This window comes from Elgaria multicarinata, chromosome 5 (genome assembly GCF_023053635.1).
Source record: "Elgaria multicarinata webbii isolate HBS135686 ecotype San Diego chromosome 5, rElgMul1.1.pri, whole genome shotgun sequence".
Lineage (NCBI taxonomy): Eukaryota > Metazoa > Chordata > Lepidosauria > Squamata > Anguidae > Elgaria > Elgaria multicarinata.
In genome coordinates, this window is record NC_086175.1 from 65,670,778 (window position 1) to 65,689,923 (window position 19,146).

Sequence of the window (19,146 nt, forward strand, 5' to 3'; positions counted from 1 at the left end):
CTTCTGTAGCAGAAACCTGAATTAGTGGTTGGACTTGCATAATCTCTTCAAGGGCTAGAAAAATTCTATGTCTAAGCAGAGACAACTTTCAGTAAAGTTATAGTTGTTCCCTCACCCCTTCAATCCATGTTTCTTCTTCGTGGTCTCTGTGCATCACACATATGGGCTCTGCGCCTGCGCAGGGCCAGCTTCGGAAACTTCTGTAGCTGAAATCCTTTTAGGTGGGAACCCCTCTCCCACCGTCCACTGAGCATGCTCAGGGGTTCCCGCCTAATCCCCTCAGTTCTCTTCAACTGCCTGTAGGGTCAACAGCGTTTGGAGACTTCTCTTGTTATTTGGTGTTGTTACCTCAGCTGAATCTATTATTTTCATCCTTTATCTTTCTTCTCGGCCACTGTCAGCGTTGTCCCTTGGGCACGCCTACACATGAGACCTCTGCAATTGTGGCTACTACGGGAGTACGACAATACAATGGACGCTCATCGAGTGAAATTGTCGCTCCCTACCAACGTGAAGGACACCCTCCTCTGGTGGACAAATTTGTCCAATATCATGAAGGGCTTGGACTTCAACCCGCCACTGCCATCTCAACATCTGATGACAGACACGTCTTTGTTGGGCTGGGGAGCCCACTACGGAGACCTTACTATTCAAGAACGTTGGAGCCCTACCGACAGGAAGAGGCACATAAACGTCCTGGAACTGATGGCCATTCAGAAGGCACTGCATGCCTTCCAGCAGACTGTCATGCCCTGCATGGAACCGGAGTCGGGAGATGAGGGGGAGGTGGCAGAGGCTGGACCCAGTGCAGAGGGGCCTGGCTCAGGAGAAGAGAATGGACTGGCAGAGGCTGTGGCAGAGCCTCAGGGAGAGGAGCCAAGGCCAGCAGGAACCTCTGCCAGCTCTGAGGGCTTGATGCCAGCAAAGACTCTGGAAGAGCCGCAGGGATCTGGGGAGGAGAGGGACCAGCCCAGTTTCAGCCAGTTAAGGGCGGACAAGTCCACCCGACGGCGGTCTAGCCGCCTTCAAGAGAAACGCCAAGCAATCAGAGATCAGCTGCGGAACGCTGACTCAGCACTCTGACTGAGGATAAAAGGAGCAGCCAGGAGCCCTGCCAAATTGTCAGAGATTATCTGAGCTCTTCGGTGGAAGCTGGCTCCCAGAGCTCTTGAGCACGCACCTCGCTCCAGATCCCGAGTTCCTGAACCCAGCCTTGACTCCCGGACCCCGTGACCACGCCTGACGACTTCCGGAATCCTGTGATAACCTTGGACTGCCTCTGACAACATTTACCCGTGCCTACTCCTGTGACCTTTGGACTGCATCTCTGGACCTTGCTTCCGAAGTCTGTAACTGCAATAAATTCCTTGTTACTAAGATACCAACTGTGTGAGCTTATCTTTGTCAAGCCACTTGGCAACTTTCCCGGACACAGACCTTGTCAGGACATGTAATCCAGATCCATACAGCCAACATGGCTGCTGTCTGGCATATAAACACGGTCTATAGACCTGATTTCCCTAACCTTGGACATTTGGCACTGGGCAATCGCCCACGACATGGTCTTATCAGCCATTCATATCGCAGGCCAAGACAATATATTGGCAGACGATCTCAGCCGCACCTTCGTGGACACGCACGAGTGGCAGATGAAGAGGTCTGTACTCGACCTAATTTTTCAGGCATGGGGACAGCCTGTAATAGACCTATTTGCGTCACCAGAGAACGCCATCTGCAACCAATTTTGCACGTGGGCGGGTCACGGGAGTGCATCCCTAGGAGACGCCTTCAAGAGGACGTGGACAGGACAGCTCCTATACCTGTTCCCTCCCATACCGCTTCTACCCAGGGTGATTCTGAAGTTGCGCATAGACAACGCCAACGCCATATTAGTAGCACCTTGGTGGCCAAGGCAGCCGTGGTTCACTCCGCTACTCAAACTGTCCTCAGTGGAGTTTATCAGACTGCCCCAATGCCACAACCTCATCTCCAAGGAGAAAGGACTCATTCTCCATCCAAATGTCCGGTCGCTGAACCTAACGGCATGGAGAATCAGGCAGCGGTAGATAACCAATCCCTGCCTGCTGACGAGTGGGGCATTATTCTAGCAGCTAGGAAACCCGCTACTAGAAAATCATATGCCAACAAGTGGGAAGCATTCTCTGCTTTTGCTCTCAGCAGAAATGAAAACCCTTTCTCAGCACCTATAGCCTTGTGCTGTCTTTTCTTTTTTCTTTATTAAAAAAAAGGACTCAAGTTCTTGTCACTTAGAGTTTACCTGGCAGCAATTTCTGCCTCACACCATTGGGTTCAGGGCTGTTTGGTCTTCACTCACCCGTATGAGTAATATACTTCACTCATACGTATATTAAAACCAAAAAGTTTAGAATGGTATCATTGGCTTCTATTATCCCATTATTATCCAAGGGACAGTGGTTTGTATTGATCGATCTTCGCGATGCATATTTCCACATCGCGGTGGAGAGCACATACCACAGATACCTGTGATTTATAGTTGGGCATAACATCTATCAATACAAAACTCTTCCTTTTGGCCTTTCCACTGCTCCGAGAGTTTTTTCTATTATTATTATTATTATTATTATTATTATTATTATTATTATTATTATTTATATAGCACCATCAATGTACATGGTGCTGTACAGATAACACAGTAAATAGCAAGACCCTGCCGCATAGGCTTACAATCTAATAATTCTAAATGCATGTCCGTGGTTCACCTTCGTTCGATGGGTCTAGAAGTTTACCCTTATCTTGATGATTGGCTTCTCGTAGCATTGACAAAACAGCAACTTCAAAATTCGGTACAAATTACCGGTCACTTCACCCAGATAACCTCTGACAATACAACGGTGGTCGCATATCTAAACAAAGAAGGGGGTACCAGATCAGAAAGGCTTCTAACATTGACACTCAACATCTTCAATTGGTGCATCCCAAGAAACGTCACGATTACTGCCATCCATATTGCCGGCACCGAGAACGAATTAGCAGATTTCCTAAGCCGTTCTCACCATCTTGTGCATGAATGGCAACTACACAGAACAGTTGTCAAGACAATATTCGATGCATGGGATATCCCGGACATAGACTTATTTGCCACAGAAGCAAACAAGGTGGCGCCATTTTTTTGCAGTCGTGCAGGTCTAGGCAAACACTCACAGGGCGATGCCTTTGCACTTCAATGGACAAACGCTCTTTTCTGTGCATTTCCCCCTTTTCCCATCATAGCCAGGGTAATTGCCAAAATTCTTGCCAACAGGACCAACTGCATCTTGATCACCCCTTGGTGGCCGAGACAAACGTGGTTCACCACACTTCTCCGGCTGTCGAGGACTCGATACCGACGGCTCCCGCTACTGCCAACATTGCTGACGCAACAGCACGGCAAAATCAGACATCCCGACTTACAAACGCTGTGGTTAACAGCTTGGAGGATACAACTGTCCCCTCAGATCTAACCTCCACATGGCTACAAGTCATTCTTGATACAGCTAGAAAGCCATCAACCCGAACATCATATAACCATAAATGGGCTTCCTTTTCGGCATTTGCCAATGACAAAAACTATGATCCTTTCTCTTCCACTATACAACAAATTTTAATGTTTCTGCTAATGTTGTCTCAAAGAGGCTTATCTACATCTTCAATACGTGTTTATTTGTCAGCTATATCATCGGTTCGTTCCAATATCGACAGTTCAACTGTGTTTTCACACCCCCTTTCCAAATGCTTCTTAAAGGGGCTTAATAACCTAGCACCTCTAATCCGCCCACGCATGCCGACATGGAGTATTTCAGTGGTATTAAAATCCTTGACTTCAAAACCCTTTGAACCACTAGCCACGACGGACCTACGACTACTTTCCTTTAAAACAGTGTTTTTAATAGCCATCACCACCGCCCGAAGGGCTAGTGAATTTGAAGCTCTCTGAGTCGATCCCCCTTATGTAACTTTTCACAAAGATAAGGCTGTTACATCCGGATGTGACCTTTCTTCCCAAGGTAGTTTCGGATTTTCATCTAAATCAGGACATTGTCCTGCCTGCTTTTTTTCCTTCCTCATCTTCGAAATTGGAAATTACCCTTCACACATTGGATGTCCGAAGAGCTTTAGCCTTTTATAAACAACGGACAGAATCTTTTCGCAAATCACCTCGTTTATTTGTCTTTTACTCTGGACAACGCAAGGGCATGCCTATCTCATCACAGAGACTTTCAGCTTGGATAGTCGATACCATCACACTGGCATATCAACTAGCGGGCCTCTCTCTGGACACACCGATACAGGCGCATTCCACCAGAGCAATGGCAACGTCGACAGCATTCGGAAGGGGTGTCCCTATTCCAGATCTTTGTCGAGCAGCAACGTGGTCGAAGCCATCCACTTTTGTTAAGCACTACCGCTTGGATACAAGAGCCAGAGCTGACTGCTCTTTTGGTAGAGCTGTTCTGTCATCTATATTGACATAGGACAATGACCCACTTCCGGTCAGTCAGTTCACTAATCTCCCACTGTTGTGTGATGCACAGAGACCACGAAGAAGAAATGCAGGTTGCTTACCTGTAACAGTAGTTCTTTGAGTGGTCATCTGTGCAGTCACACAACCCACCCAACCATCCCCTCTTCGGTGTTGAGGAGGTCTATGACTAATGTTTTTAATTTTTTGCTTGCTCCTCAATGACATCCTCATTGAAAGAGATGTCCTTATATGGATAGGGTAATAGTGTCATGAAAACATTCTCTCGGTGTTGATGTCTCCATGGTTACCGAGAATTCTCTCGGTTCCGAGGCCACAATGTCGGTCTCCAGGAACTGAGGTAATTGGCGGGAACCCCCTCTTTGCGCATGCGCACTCACGGCGTGGGGGAGGGGTTCCCGCCAAAAACGCCTCAGCTATAGAAGTTTTTTCCCGAACGAGACTCCGCGCAGGCGCAGAGCCCCCACTGTTGTGTAACTGCACAGATGACCACTCGAAGAACTACAGTTACAGGTAAGCAACCTGCATTTCTCCTTCCTCTGCAGGTGTGTGTGTGTGTGTGTGTGTGTATTTATTTCTGGGCAATTACAACAGTATGGCAGCCTGAAACTGCACTACTGCGCCCAATCAGAGCTTTTAAGCTGTGGGTGTATGTGTTTGTGTCTTTCTTAATTGAACATCTCCATATTTGGAAGAGTCTGAGTGGATGAGGAGTAGCTTTGATATTGACATCTGTGGCTAACCCAAATGCTTACAGCTCCATCATTTTTATAGATAAAGAGTGATGGCTCTTAAGGAAGGCTTTAGCCATGCCAAGTTTGACGCAAATCTGTTTATGCCTTGATTTTTAGCATTTTTTTAAAAAAACCACAAACCTCAAATCATTCTCCTGATACTTCACCAATGCGAAATTCCACCTGTTCGCATTTGTGGAGGATCTGCTTTCCTTTACTTTAATAATGTGCAGCTCTGCATCTCCAGTTTTTAAAAATAGAGATCTGCAGCATCTAGAACTTTAAATCTTCCGTCATTAAGTATTTCAGTCCATTATTGCAAAAACAATATTAGGGCAAGATCTTTATTAGGCCAAATCAAGGTCAGAACATGGTGTGCAAACCTTCAAGTTCTTCAGACAAGGAAATAGACAAAGCAAAACAGGAGAAGGGAGTCTAAGAAAGTGGTTGATGTTCAAGCCATGGAGTCTGCATTCGGTTAGAGTCTAAAGATGGAATGTAGGAGGATGTTGCAGACATTCGAATTAGGCTTTATCAGATGCTGACATGGTTTCATGTTATTACCTAATCCTTTAGATAAAAGGGAAGAGCTGTGCCAAGACTGTGTTGTGAGGAAGCTAACAACATTGCCAAAAATGAATAGATGGGTTCCAAATTGTTGTTTTAACTTGAGCAATGAATGTGCTAAGAATGCCCTCTTGCTGCTGTATATTTACTACTGATATGTGACATGACAAGATGAAACTCATAAAAATTCTCACAACGTGGTGGCATTTGTTTATTGGGCTTCGTTCATGGTGTTTTACTCTCTTGAATTGTTTGCAAAACCAGCATATGTTTGGCCCTTTAAAAATGGCTATATAGGGCACAATCCTATTGATTGCACCCTCGATCAGAAGCCCCTGAACTCTGAGGCTTCTGATCATCCAATGCAGGATGGGAGGAGCAGCAGAGGCGACCTTCACCTTCCCATCTTTCCACCCTGCACTTTTCTGTGTTTTACCCATCTAGCAATGGTGCTTCAAAGGGAGCGGGAAGGAGGCTGGAGAGGCCTCAGGATAGCTCTATCCTGGCCTTTTCAGTCCCCTCCACTCCCTGCCCACCAGAACACCCCCCACCAGTACACCCCTCTCTGAGGTCAATTTTCTGGCCTCAGGGCAGCCGGAATGGTTTTTTCCACACTGGCTGCAAGGGTAGGGAGGTTGGATCTCAATTCCCCCTTCTGATGTTCAAGTGCTGTCTGCAGCCTAGGAGCGGGGGAGCCCTAGTATCCTACGGCCCCTCAAACAATATGTAGAGGATCTAGAATCACTCCCTTTGCAGTATTTGACATTTTCAAGAAGCAGATAAGTCATGAGGGCAGAATGGAGAATATGATATGCAGAGGTGACTGTGGGGTTGTGGATAATGGTTAATGAACAACTTTTTGGAGTTTAGTTTAAAACTGCACTGCTTTAACTTTTGTTTATTTTTGTTTATTAACCCATAGTTTTTTGTTTATTGAATTCCATGGGTTTGTTTAACAGAGGAATTGACTTTAAGATACTCAGTTAACAACCAAGCCACTCTTATACCATATCAATATCTAATACAAAATCAAAATGAGGGTTATGAGTTCATAATAAAATCAAAATGAGGGTTATGAAGTTATGCTGACTCTGATAATAAAACTGGGTCACCATATTTATCAGTTTTAAAGTTCAGGTGGAGAAGTATATTTGAGAAAATTTCACAGATCTTGAAGCTCAGTCATGCTTGCTGCTGTTACCTTTGTTTTCCCAAACTGAGCTGTGCCATGTTCAGGGCTACACTGTGAGGGGAAAATATGATTGACTCTTAAAAAAAAAATAGGCAGGAGAGGAAAGCCAATCAAATTGTCTTGTTCCTGGTGACCTACTACTTCTGATCAAAGGATAGACTGATAATTTTTGATCTGGTGAGTCTGCATTGTCTTGATTTCTCCCTTCCTAGGGGCTGCAAAATTCTTAAGACTTTGTGGACAGTTTGAAGGGTGTTGTTTTTTTAAAAAAAAAAACACAAATGGATATAATGGCTTGTCTTTATTTTGTAACTGTTTTCCCCCTTCCCTTTTGTCAAACAGGAACTGAGGAGGGGAGGAGACTGGTGGGAAGAGAAAACCTGGATGAATCTCTGTTAGTTCTCATGGCAACAAATAGCTTGCTGTGGACAGCCTTTTTCTCAGCTATTACTAGCTCCAGGCTAGAAGTATCCTTCCATGCCCATAGAGATAAAATTGCTAAGTTTATTATGTGCCAATCCTAAACACACACACACAATAACAATTGCATAGGAAACTGTCTAGATACATCTTAGATTTTATCCTCTGAGTTCACTTTTGCCTCAAATGAGATATAATTAAAAAATCCTGATGAAGGGAATCAGACCCTCCAAATTTCTTGTTACTAGTCCACTATTCCACTGATCGGAGGCTTCTGCATATTGAAGCAAAATAAAAATTGTAAAATGAAAGTGACTTGTGAGTAAGCCACCCAGACCATAATGGTTTTTTAAAGTAAACATGCATGCCTCTAACCATTATACATTCTCCCTTCAGTAGAACTGAAGGTGTCCTCTCAGCTCCTATTAGTGTAGGTAGATGGTCACCTACCTCATCCCAAACAGCTTATACAGATATTGAACTACCATCTTTCCCTGTTGAATTTCTGCCTGTGTTTCCTGGAGGCTGCTTAACTAATCCCTTTTATCACTCCCTGTGAATCAAAACTCAAACAGCATTGTTGCTCTAACCACTGTACCTTACTCCCAGTGTAGTCTTCCCAGCTCCCATCAGCACAGGCAGATGTTAGTCTATCTCATCCCAAACATCTCATACAGACATAGGCTACCTACATCTTTTACAGTTGAATTTCTGCCTGCCTTACCTGGGGTCAACTGAAGTGGTCACTCCCCTTTTATCATTTTGCTTTTTATCATGACTCAAGGTTAATGTGTCATTGTTGCTCTAATCACTGAACTTTAAACCCTTCAGTAAAACTCAGTAAGTCATAGGAAGCTACCTTATACTGAGTCAGACCATTGGTCCATGTAGCCCAAAATTGTTGACCCTGACTGTCAGTGCCTCCCCAGGGATTAAGGCAGGAGTATTTCCTGCCCTACTTGGAGATGCCCAGGATGTGGGACCCTCTGTATGCAAAGTAGATGCTCTACCAGTGAGCCACGGCCTTTCCCCTCCTAATTCTTATCAGGTTCTGTTTGTTGGACTGTTTGGCAGGCTGGAGGTCGAACCTGCATGGAAATCAGAGTGTGAGGAGAACTCTCCTTATGTCCCTGTTTCCTAGCAGAATGGGGAGGGGGGAGCTGTCCCCACATTTCCCAGCAGATTCAGCACCCTAAACAGTGTAGTCTTTTTCCTTCTCAGCTGCTTATAATGAAATAAATGGCAAGCATCCACACCGCTGTAATTTTCTAAATCAACTGCTTTGAAGGAGGGAAGGAGCACTACTGCGTGTCTCTGCGTTTATGGTTAATCCCATTGACTATCTTTACATGTGAAAAGAAAAAACTTTTTCCAAAGATGAAATGAATGGAACTTTGTCTGTGGGTGGGTGGGTGGGTGGGGGGGTTGGTTGGTTCACAAACTCCAATACAAGACGAATAGAAAGTGTTCATTGCTTCAAGTGAAAACTTTCCAGTGTCTTCAGCAACTACAAAATGGTTGCCCTTTTTTTTCCCGAAGACAGTATTGACAAAGGGAGTTTTTTTGTTTTGCTTTTTGTCTTTTATCTGCTCTGACTCCTTCAAAAACTCACCAACGAGCCTGATATTTCCTAGGTATATACAATCAACATTTTTTCTGTCACTTGAAAATTTCAGAAAGATTGGTCAAACTGTTTCGATTTTATAAAGGTTAGAATGACCTCCCAAATAATTTAACAGAGTGGAATGATCAATTTACTGAGGGGCCTTAACATTACCATCACAGCTGTTACAGTAATAATAAAAATATTATTTTGCTACTTTGCATAAACTTTTGAAAGTCAACTGAAATAGTGGCACAAAATGCTTACTGATTTATGTAAGAATATTTTGATTATTTACTTAGGGCATCATCCACTATAGTTATGCTCTTTTTCAGCCAATCATAGGCATCTTTACTTAGATGTAAATCCCATTTAGTTCAAAGAGCCTTACTCGCAAGTATCTGTGCTCTGGATTGCCATTTCAGTTTTATATCATATTTTGAAGCCATCTGATGAGGTGTTAGCTGCTATAGTTAAGAGGCAATATACCAGTGAACATCAGGTGCAATCTATATTTAAAATCAGATTTTCACTGAGCTAGAATGGTAGTCAGCAATTCTCCTTGAAGGAAGATTTCTCCTTCACTGTTTTATTTCAGTGTTTTCCAAAAATGACTTACACTGGTGAAAAATAAATGGGTTGTGCTGAAGTTATTTCCTTGTACTTTGATAACTGGTAAATATTGCATCACATTGCTGGGTGTGTGCATTGTGCAAACAAATGGCTGATGGAAGAACAGCTGGTTTTTCTAGTTACTGTATAGAGCCCGCAGTAACAGTGCTCTGTAAATTGAGTAGAAGAAGCGTTTCAGCTGTTATACTCTGGACATGGTAAGGCCTACGTTTTTAGAATGCTGTTACAAATTTCTTTTTCTTTTTGTAAAATCTATTTGTAATTGTGTATTCCCCTAAGGGTTTTGTAAGGATGCTTATCTTAACTGCAGGGTTGTTTTTTTCAGAGGGGTGGGGAGCTGATTGGATACTATTTTGTTTTACTTCCTGATGTCTCATTGAATGAAATGGATATTTCCAAAGTTGCACATTTCTCTATAATACAAGCTTAAAATATAGAACTAGGGTGACCTAACTGTCTGATTAGAGATTATATTAGATCAGTAATTTATTCTAGAATGGATGTTGTCGTTCAAGAATAATCCTAATTCTCCTCCTATCATAGGAAGGTAATTCTTGGAGTTGTTTTGTAATTCTGAACAGGCCAAACTAAAATGACTGCTGTTTTGTTCAAGACACTTAAGTCACTGTGTTTCTCATACACTAACAATAGACTGAAATCATAGTTTAGACAGAGACTTCTTAACAAAGTGAGAAAACTTTAATGCCATTTTTAAATACAATTATGTCTCATATCATACTGAGGCATCTCATTATTGTTTATATTGATAAAAAAAAACACTGTTACTTTCTTGTCCATTCTATTCTTGATGAATCCAAGCTTATATCTCAGGAAAGTAGTACTATCTTAGGCTATTCAGCGATTAAAATGTCCCAGTACGCACATTGCATTATGGGAAGTATATCATTCCGTACAGAAGCTGTGGTCAGGGATGTTCTAGGCCTCTGCACAATAATGAGCCTTTGTCATTGACAAAGGTTTGTGACAAAAGTTAGTGTAGCAAGTAATTAATCATCTGCTTTCCACAGACTACAAATCTGTTGACATTCAACATGCATGTGACCTAAAAATAGCATCCTTGATCCATGGTATCTGTTGAGTATTGATTAAGAACTGCTTGTGAATATAGAAATATTTTCTGTCATATCACATTAATAATACCTCTATTATTATTAGTAGTAGTAGTAGTAATAGTAGTAGTAGTAGTACTTCTCCCAAAGCTTATAGAAAATAAGCTGGAAATATTCAGAAATGTGAAGAAGATTGATGACATTTTTAGTCTTAAGTGATTTTTTAAAAAAATCTCGGAAGCACATAGTTGCTTGCCAAATGACAGATTAGTCATATAATTAGTCTGTTATGTCGCTAGATCTACTTTATTGTGCAGTAATTAGTATGAATTTATGCTCTAAAAATGATTTGGCTGTGTGATGGAGCAATTGGATAACTGGTTTACTATGCTTCCAGTTGCAATGCAAACTGAAGTTGCCACATGCCTGGCTGACTCTTGGTTTTATGAATTGACTCTTTTATACATATTGTTATGAGACTGGGAGGGGGGGGACTTTTCCTCCTGGTGGACCCCTTCTTTGCATGGATTCTCCATGAAAACAATTTCTGATAGGCTGCCAACAGTCAGGATAAACCTCCTGATAGGATTGTCGTGGGTGCCAGACTGGGTCAGTGGGGTAGCAGAGCCCCCCCCCCTTGCATCCGGCCCTTGCGGATGAAGTCGCGTGTTCTTGGCATGAGCACAGACCCACAGCCATGTGCTCAGAAGCCCCCTGCTAAACCTCGGTACACACACACCCCAGCACTGCTGAAATCGCACATTTCCCCTTTCCATGCCAATAGTGGCCACCATTTGTGTGGAAGGCGCCTTTTGACATGTGAGGAGATGCATGATTCCACAAGGCTCCAGAAATCATGCATTTCCACCTTCCATGCTAATGGTGGCCACCATTTACGCAAAAGGGGAAATGCATAATTTCCGGGGCCTTGGGAAATCCCGTATTTCCCCCTTGCATGCTAACTGACCAGATGCTCTGTGGCTGTAAATTAGGCTACCTCTAGTATATTCATCTGTGACTGTCTTGAGTTGAGAAGGTCAGGGCTTGTTTGCAGTGTGTCCATTGGACATAAACTGACGTACTTTAATACCAGTGGACCAGTCTTCAACAGAGATAATAAGTGTCACAGATGTCTAAAATGTAAGCTGTGATTGTGCAAGCAGTTATGTTAATTAGTGGGTCGGTTGGTATGTAGTGATAAACCAGAATTCTGGCTTATTGGGAATGAATCAACATGCTGATGTGCATGGCCAGCTGCTCCTGCTTGACTCTTTCTGCCAGCACGAGTGATTAAACAAACCTCCATATGTGGTTTGTTTAGCATTACATTGGAGTGGATCCCTTGCTTATTGCTTATATGATTCTGGCTTCTTAGAAGAGCAACTAGCCAGAGATCCCAATTTGGACATAACAAGCATTGCTGGAGATTTTGTGGTTTGTTTAGTTGTTCCCGCTGGCAGTAGGAGCCAAGCAGGTGTGATTGGGCAGAAGATATTAGCAAGACTGCTCATTCCTGATAAATTCTGGCTTATCATTACATGCGAACTGACCCACTCTCTTGATGGCACTAAACCACTGTTAATCTATGCTGCATAAGTAAAATGATCATCTTGTCAAAATAATTTCTTATTTTCATTTCAGGTTCCAAAAATCATAATATAATGATTTGGGGAAATTATGAACTTGAGGATAAAGTATGAATGAAGATCTGCAACATGTTCAGGAATTCAGGCATAGTTGTAATGGACATTCAAGACACTAAAACAATCTGATTCCCTTTTGGCATTGGGATTAAATATGCACATTAGCTTCTGTCAGGACATCTGCTGAATCTATAATGATTGGTCCTTTGCAATGATGTGCCAGAAAATACATGCATTATAAAATAGCACAGTTGAAGCAACATGTCTAAAAACGTGGAGATCATCAATTTGTCATTTTTACTGGAACATGAAAGGGAAACAATAATGGGTGTATTGAAAAGGGATGAATACCTGAAAAAAATGGAAGATAAAAGGATCAGGTAACTTTTTTTAACCATTTGTTTTGGAATGTTTACACTTCTGAGTATTGGTGTTAGTTTGCATGTTTGTGGTTGTATCTATTATTACTGTTAGTAGTTTTGTTTCCTCCTCTTCTTCCAATTTGCTCAATCCAAAGTTCTAGCCTCACAGCAACCTATGTGATAGTTTAGACTGGGTTTTTTTAAAAAAAAAATTAGATGCTTTCCATTGGCCATAGCCCATCAATAAAGACACAATCACATAAATTAATACAAAGAATTTCATTAACAGGATTTTTTAGAAGTGTTTTGACATAATGAACATGTGCACATGTACAGAAGTTTGAAACATTGTCTATGCTAGCCGCATATTATACTGCACAGTTTCATAGAAATCAAGTAGAATTTTGAAAATACGTTGGAAGGTAATTTCTATAAACTTGTGCAATATTATATATTGCTAACTTAGACAGATTTGAAATAACAGTTGAAATCTTCACAAGTTGTGAAAACTTGAGCTATGCCACTGCCCTATGAGAATTTGGTAGATAAAACAGAGCCTTTTTTCTTGGCTGGACTTTTTAAATGGTGGTTGACTTTTCTCTCTGTCTGTGTCTCTTTTGGAGGCTTGACATCTTAGCTGGTTGCTTTTAATTCTTGTGCAGATCCTGTTTTCCTGGTTTCTTAAGACACAGTATTCTACAATTATTGCTATCGTATGGTTATGTAGTCTAGTTTGTAGCAAGCAGTCTTTGGCTCATACATCAAATTTGCTATAGACTAAGATGATTGCCTTTCTCTTTAATATTTTATTAAGGACATGCTGGTTAATCTTTATGCTCCATTTAGAAAGCTTTAGCTTATTTACCTTCAAAGTGTAGTAAATGTAAAGCATGCTAGTTTTGTTAACATCCTTCCTCACTCTCAACATGAAAGCTCTTCTTTAGTTCAAGAACATAACTGGCTAGTATGAAACTGCCAGTGTGTGATAAAAATTAACAAGACCTAAATGAAACCAATGTGCTTCCTGTCATGCCAGCAACATACCTAGATGGTTACTATTCAAACAGGGAAAGTAACACAATACTTTAAATAGGACCAAGTGAAAGTCACAAAGCTGTTTCACATAATGCTTGTTGTTGTTGTTGTTGTTGTTGTTGTTATTTTGCCTTTGTAACAACAATATATATGTGTGTGTGTTATCTAGAATAAAATAAATTCTTGAGGAAAGTAGAAGGGAAAATATATAATAGGCAACAAATTAGTCTGCACTCAGCGAGAAATGCCCAGCTCAAAATACACTGCTCATGCCAAAATCAATATCCAGGAAAGCAGCTAACACCATGCTCCCATGTATACTAAGGACTTTAGATTAAGGGGAAGTGGTGTTGCTTCCTGCTGAATTACATGGGTGGAGAGGGGAAACCACATGATCTATAATGGAAAACTTCCCCTCCTCTCAGTGCTCATAGCCCTGAATAAGATAGCACCTTCTAGTGGGTGATTTGGAGTAAAACTTCCCCAGCACATGGTAGAAAATATCAAAATATTTCAGCAGAATTCTGTTCTTTTTTAAAGAATAGAATTATTAGGGGAAGGTGCGGGAGACATGCAGGAGGTTAACAACGTCATCAAAAGGCCCACAAACTTCTGTGAGTGCCCAGTCACGAGCGTGCCTTATTTCATTCATGTGAAGAAGTTCTGTGTTTTACTTAAATTAACTGACCTCAGTTAGATTAGGGCTAAAACAGACATTACTTTAAATCCATATCTGCCAGCTATGCCTTCTTTTATTCTTACCCCAGCATAAGCACACTGTGCCTTCTCTAGATTAAAATAATTATAAAAAAGCCATAGCTACTAGATACAGATTTAGAGTAATGCCTATTTTGGCCCTTAGAAGAGCTGAACTTTCCATGGGATCAGGATCAAGTAATGTGAAAAGAGGGTTCAACAAGCAGGACAGAATACAGTTAGTGGGGGAAAAGTAGGGAAGGGCACAAAGTTTAAGCTCCATGAAGTTTATAGAACCCTTCATTTCAGACTTCTAGTTGCCCTGAAGCTACTTCTTTGCTATTTTCTCACCTGTGTATTCAGTTGCTTCGTTCCATATCTATGCAACTCTGTGTAAATAACAGGTATTTACCTGGCCTTGTGAATAGGCAAATGTTCCACATGGCTGAAGCTGTCCTGTAAATCCCAGTAGCACTGCAGGTATATTTGGTGAAAACATCATTGATCATGTTCTCATATCTAATCTGTGCCATTTACATTTAAGGTCAGAACTTTGGCTTCTATTCAGGGAAAGGAAAACATATTCAAGCATCTAAAATATTTTGCCCATCCACTGCAGCCATCTGCTGATGCAATTTTCCGAATGCCCCTCCCATCAGAGGAAGGGCAGATATTCTCCAGGGAGTGAGCATCTTAGCTGTGGTATCCCACTTGTGGTACTCCGTCCCCAGGAGGATCCCCTCACTCCTACACCACTATGTTTTGGGGGCCAGACAAAGACCATTTTATTCTCCCAGCCCTTTTAGAACTGCTCCGTCTGCTGCTCTTAATTGCTTTTAACTTGATTTATATTTTACCTTGTTTTCTATTTTAAATTCTGTGAAGTAACCTAGGAATGTATGATGGTGAGTGGTATAGAAATTCAGAAATAAGGTGAAGATATGTCCTGAAATGTTAATGTGCCTAAAACTTGAAAATATTTCCTGAAAGTTCATGTCCTATTATTTTCATCTTCTATTGGTTAGCAAAATGAGGCATTCTGTTTAATTCATCTGTGTGGCATCTTCTGCACAGTTGTTTGGTTGTAACATGTTAGCCATATGCAAAGGTGGAATGTGTGCACACTAATGCATGCAGTAGGCTGACGATTAGTGTTCTAGCCTACATAAAACCAGTCCACTGTTGGCACAAATTCTATATGTGTATAAAAAGTATGTGGGATGCCTTATCTGTATAATAGGGAATCCTGTTTTTGGAGGGCTCCTGTCTGTGGGTGCAGTTCACATGTATATAGGGTCTATGAAGACAGTACACTGTGTGTGCTTAGGTTGTGGATCTCCTCCTCTCTCGACACATGTTCAGTGAACATATATCAAATGTATATAAGCTACTGTCTATCAGGAGATTGGGTATACGTGTGTTAAGAATGCCATTGCATGTTTCATGTTCAGTCCTGCTCTACCCCCTAGGGATGTGGAAGAGTGCAAAATGCATTATCATGTCATATGTCCCGCATATGATATTGAAAAGTTGGTGAGCATATTCAGAACACAATTCTACATTTCAAGTTCAAACACCAAGTCAAGGCCACAAAGCTATAATGCTATAGCTCCCTTGAACATTGAGATATCACAAGGATTTTCAAGAGGGAGGAAGAAAAGAGCAACATCCATATTAATGGGTATTTGAAGATTGTGATTTACTAGTATTCTTTTATTTTTATCCCTTGAACTGCTTTTTATTTATTGGGGCCTTTAAAAAACCAGACAGTTCTGGCTTTTGGCAAAAACTGTTCTTATACTGCATTTAACTGAGCTGCTGAGTTTATTCTACTGACGCACAATATTCTGGTTTTTTTAGTGTTGTTCAACTCAGTAATGCAGTAGCTGTTTAGAGGCTGTGCTGCTGGTAGATTAAGGTCTGACTCATTTGCTTCCTCCATCTCCTGTACTCTTGGAACATTTAATTCTTCCAATTTTGAAATCAAAGCGAATTGTCACAGTCATTTAGTGATTCACTCTTAAAGGCACTGCAAGAAAATACAGAAGGAAATTACTATCAAACACAGCTGTCTGAATTTATGATGAATTAAGGCACTGGTAAAGTTAAGAATCTTATTTTTATACGTTTTTGTATACTGTGTTATTCCATTGGGAGAAGGGAACCACTGGTTGAAAGGATTCCTCTTTCTCTGTGTGCCATCCCCCAAATCTGCTCTAGAGGCTTGGAGGATATTCAGGAGCAGATTTAGGGCATATGCTGTGGGGTTGCAAGGGGGGAATGAGAGGTTGGGGAAGTCCCATTACACAAGCATTGATTCCAGTCCTTGGTTTGGTCTGTGTCCATCCCTTCATCTAAAGCTGCATTCTCATCAGTTCCCAGATAGTTCTTTCCATAGAAATACTGGCCTGGCCTGGACCTGGCTAGCTTCATTGCATCAGGTACCTTCAGAATATTCTCTGGACCTCTTCTCTTAGTCATTGAGAATGAACTGGCACTGGTTATCTTCTAATTGATTCACTATGGATGTTTCTGTTTCTGTAGGATCACAGTACTGAAGAGCTAGAAGGGACAAAGTTGTCATGTAGTTGTTTGACCAACAAGCTGAAAGACTACCCAACTATCTTCCCCTCACAAATCATGTCACATAATTTAGAATACGAGTCACATATACTAAATATATGCATACTCATTGGTTACCCATGAACAGAGTTCATGGAGAAAAATCAAATCTAACAAAAGATTTAACTAAACTTTGACTGAGTTACTTTTAACTGTAGTACATTATTATAGAAGATAGCCTGATTATTTTAAAATAAAAGCTTTATAGACATAAATGAACTTCGAACTTTGAATTATAGTAAAAACCATTGTTTCTGGTGGAATCTGCATGTCAGGAGCTTTCCATGAGAATTGGAGCTTCTCCACACGAGTGATTTATTGTACGTTTGTGATTGGTTATTCATGGAAGTTTGTGGGTCCTTTTCATGACATTCTCAACATCTGATGCATCTCCCGCTGTTTTCAAGCGGAAATCTGCTGTTTTACAAACCCTGAAAATGCAGTAATAAATGGAAAATGCGCTATAAAGCAGCACCTTCTGCTGGCAGTAAAATGGAACAGTAAAGCAGAACAACTGGGTTGGGTACACTGGTGACAATATATATGATCATAATAGCAATAATGAAGACAATCGTAATAAAACAATTAAAATTATTTAATTTTTCTGTGTAGTTAAAACACACACACACACACACACACACACACACACACACACACACACACACAAAATCCCGAAAATGCAGTAATAAATGGAAAATGTACTATAAAGCAGCACCCTCTGCTGGCAGTAAAACATATGGAAAGGAATCAGCAAGAATGGCGGGGTGGTGAGAGTGCGTGTATTAAACCTGCAAAGACTCTGGAAGTCAAAGTCCCAATTAGGCTGGGGATTTTTATTAAATGTGGAGAAGTCATCAGGAAGGCAGTTGAAAAGGGATGACCGACTAATTCCTGACTTTGGGGTGTGTGTGTGTGTGTGTGTGTGTGTGTATAAGATAAGATACCTTCAGTAAAATAACAATTGACTTGCTGGATCACACCAAAAACAATCCGAACTTGAAAATCTTTTTCCTACACTAACCAGCCAGATACCTTTAGAACAGCCTTCCATAACCTGATGCTCTCCAGATGGGTGAGACCACAACTCCACCATCCCCAGCCAGCATGGCCAGGGCACCAGGTTGGGGAAGGTTGCTCTAGAAGCTCATGAACAAGGGCATGAGGATGCAGCCAAACCCATGTTTGTCCCCAGCACTGTGTACTTGGAAGTATAGTGATTCCATGTAATTATCAGTTTAACTGGTCTTTAAAATTAAATGCATGACTCATAGTTGGTTACCAGTATACCTGCTTGTAATTGCAATTGCAATCATTGTCTACCTTGAGCTTGCCTGGGACACAGATCTGATGGAGTTTCCTGAGGCTGGTTAGCCACAACTAGTAGAGTCAAAATGATTGTAGAGCATATTTCGAGACAGCAAGTACTAAACCTGAATGTGAGGGTAGATAAACAGCAGAATATGGGAAGCTTTATCATTATTAGAGCTGTGCCAAATCCTGCCCCCTATTTTGGGGGACTTTTTCTCTCCCTGTGAAAGAGGCAGTGTTTTTTCTGCTTCTTTTGCAGGGAGGAGGAGAATGTTAGAGATTTTTTTCTCCTTGGGGAAGGGGACAGCATTTCCACAAACCTTTTAAAAGTATAGCCGGTTGTTTAGGGGTCTTCTTTCTATTCCCCCCCCCCCCAAAAAAAATCACCCGACACTTGGAAAAACCCAGCAGTTCTTTATGAGTACTTATTGGAGACCATGTGACCTTACCCTTGCCAATAGGCATTCAGGAAGAACTATTGGGCTCCTTCAAGTGCTGGGGGTGTTTTAAAAAAATAAATAGAAAAAAGACCCCTCAAAACTTCCTACACTATGTGGAAACCCTGTCCCCCTCCCCGAGAGAAAATTATCCGGAATTCTCACCTCTCCCAGTCTCTTTTGTCAGAGTTTTTGTTTTTCAGCTTTGTGGAGGTATGCTTTTTGCTTTTGTACCAAGTACCATATTTTTGTAGCTGACAATAGTTTTGATCTTCTGGGATATTCACTCTCTAGAGGAAACGTGTGTTGTACAATATTTTTAT

At 41.4% G+C, this 19,146-nt stretch overlaps 1 protein-coding gene across 1 annotated transcript in view; it reads left to right on the forward strand.

The window, feature by feature from the left end:
• The first annotated feature begins 9,781 nt into the window (after positions 1-9,781).
• SYTL5 (synaptotagmin like 5) overlaps positions 9,782-19,146 on the forward strand; it is a 49,816-nt gene continuing 40,451 nt past the window's right edge. Inside the window, exons 1-2 of the mRNA XM_063126503.1 lie at positions 9,782-9,847; positions 12,362-12,743. Of these exons, the coding sequence (XP_062982573.1) occupies positions 12,625-12,743 (119 nt within the window). The 5' untranslated portion in view covers positions 9,782-9,847; positions 12,362-12,624. The remainder of the gene's footprint in view (positions 9,848-12,361; positions 12,744-19,146) is intronic.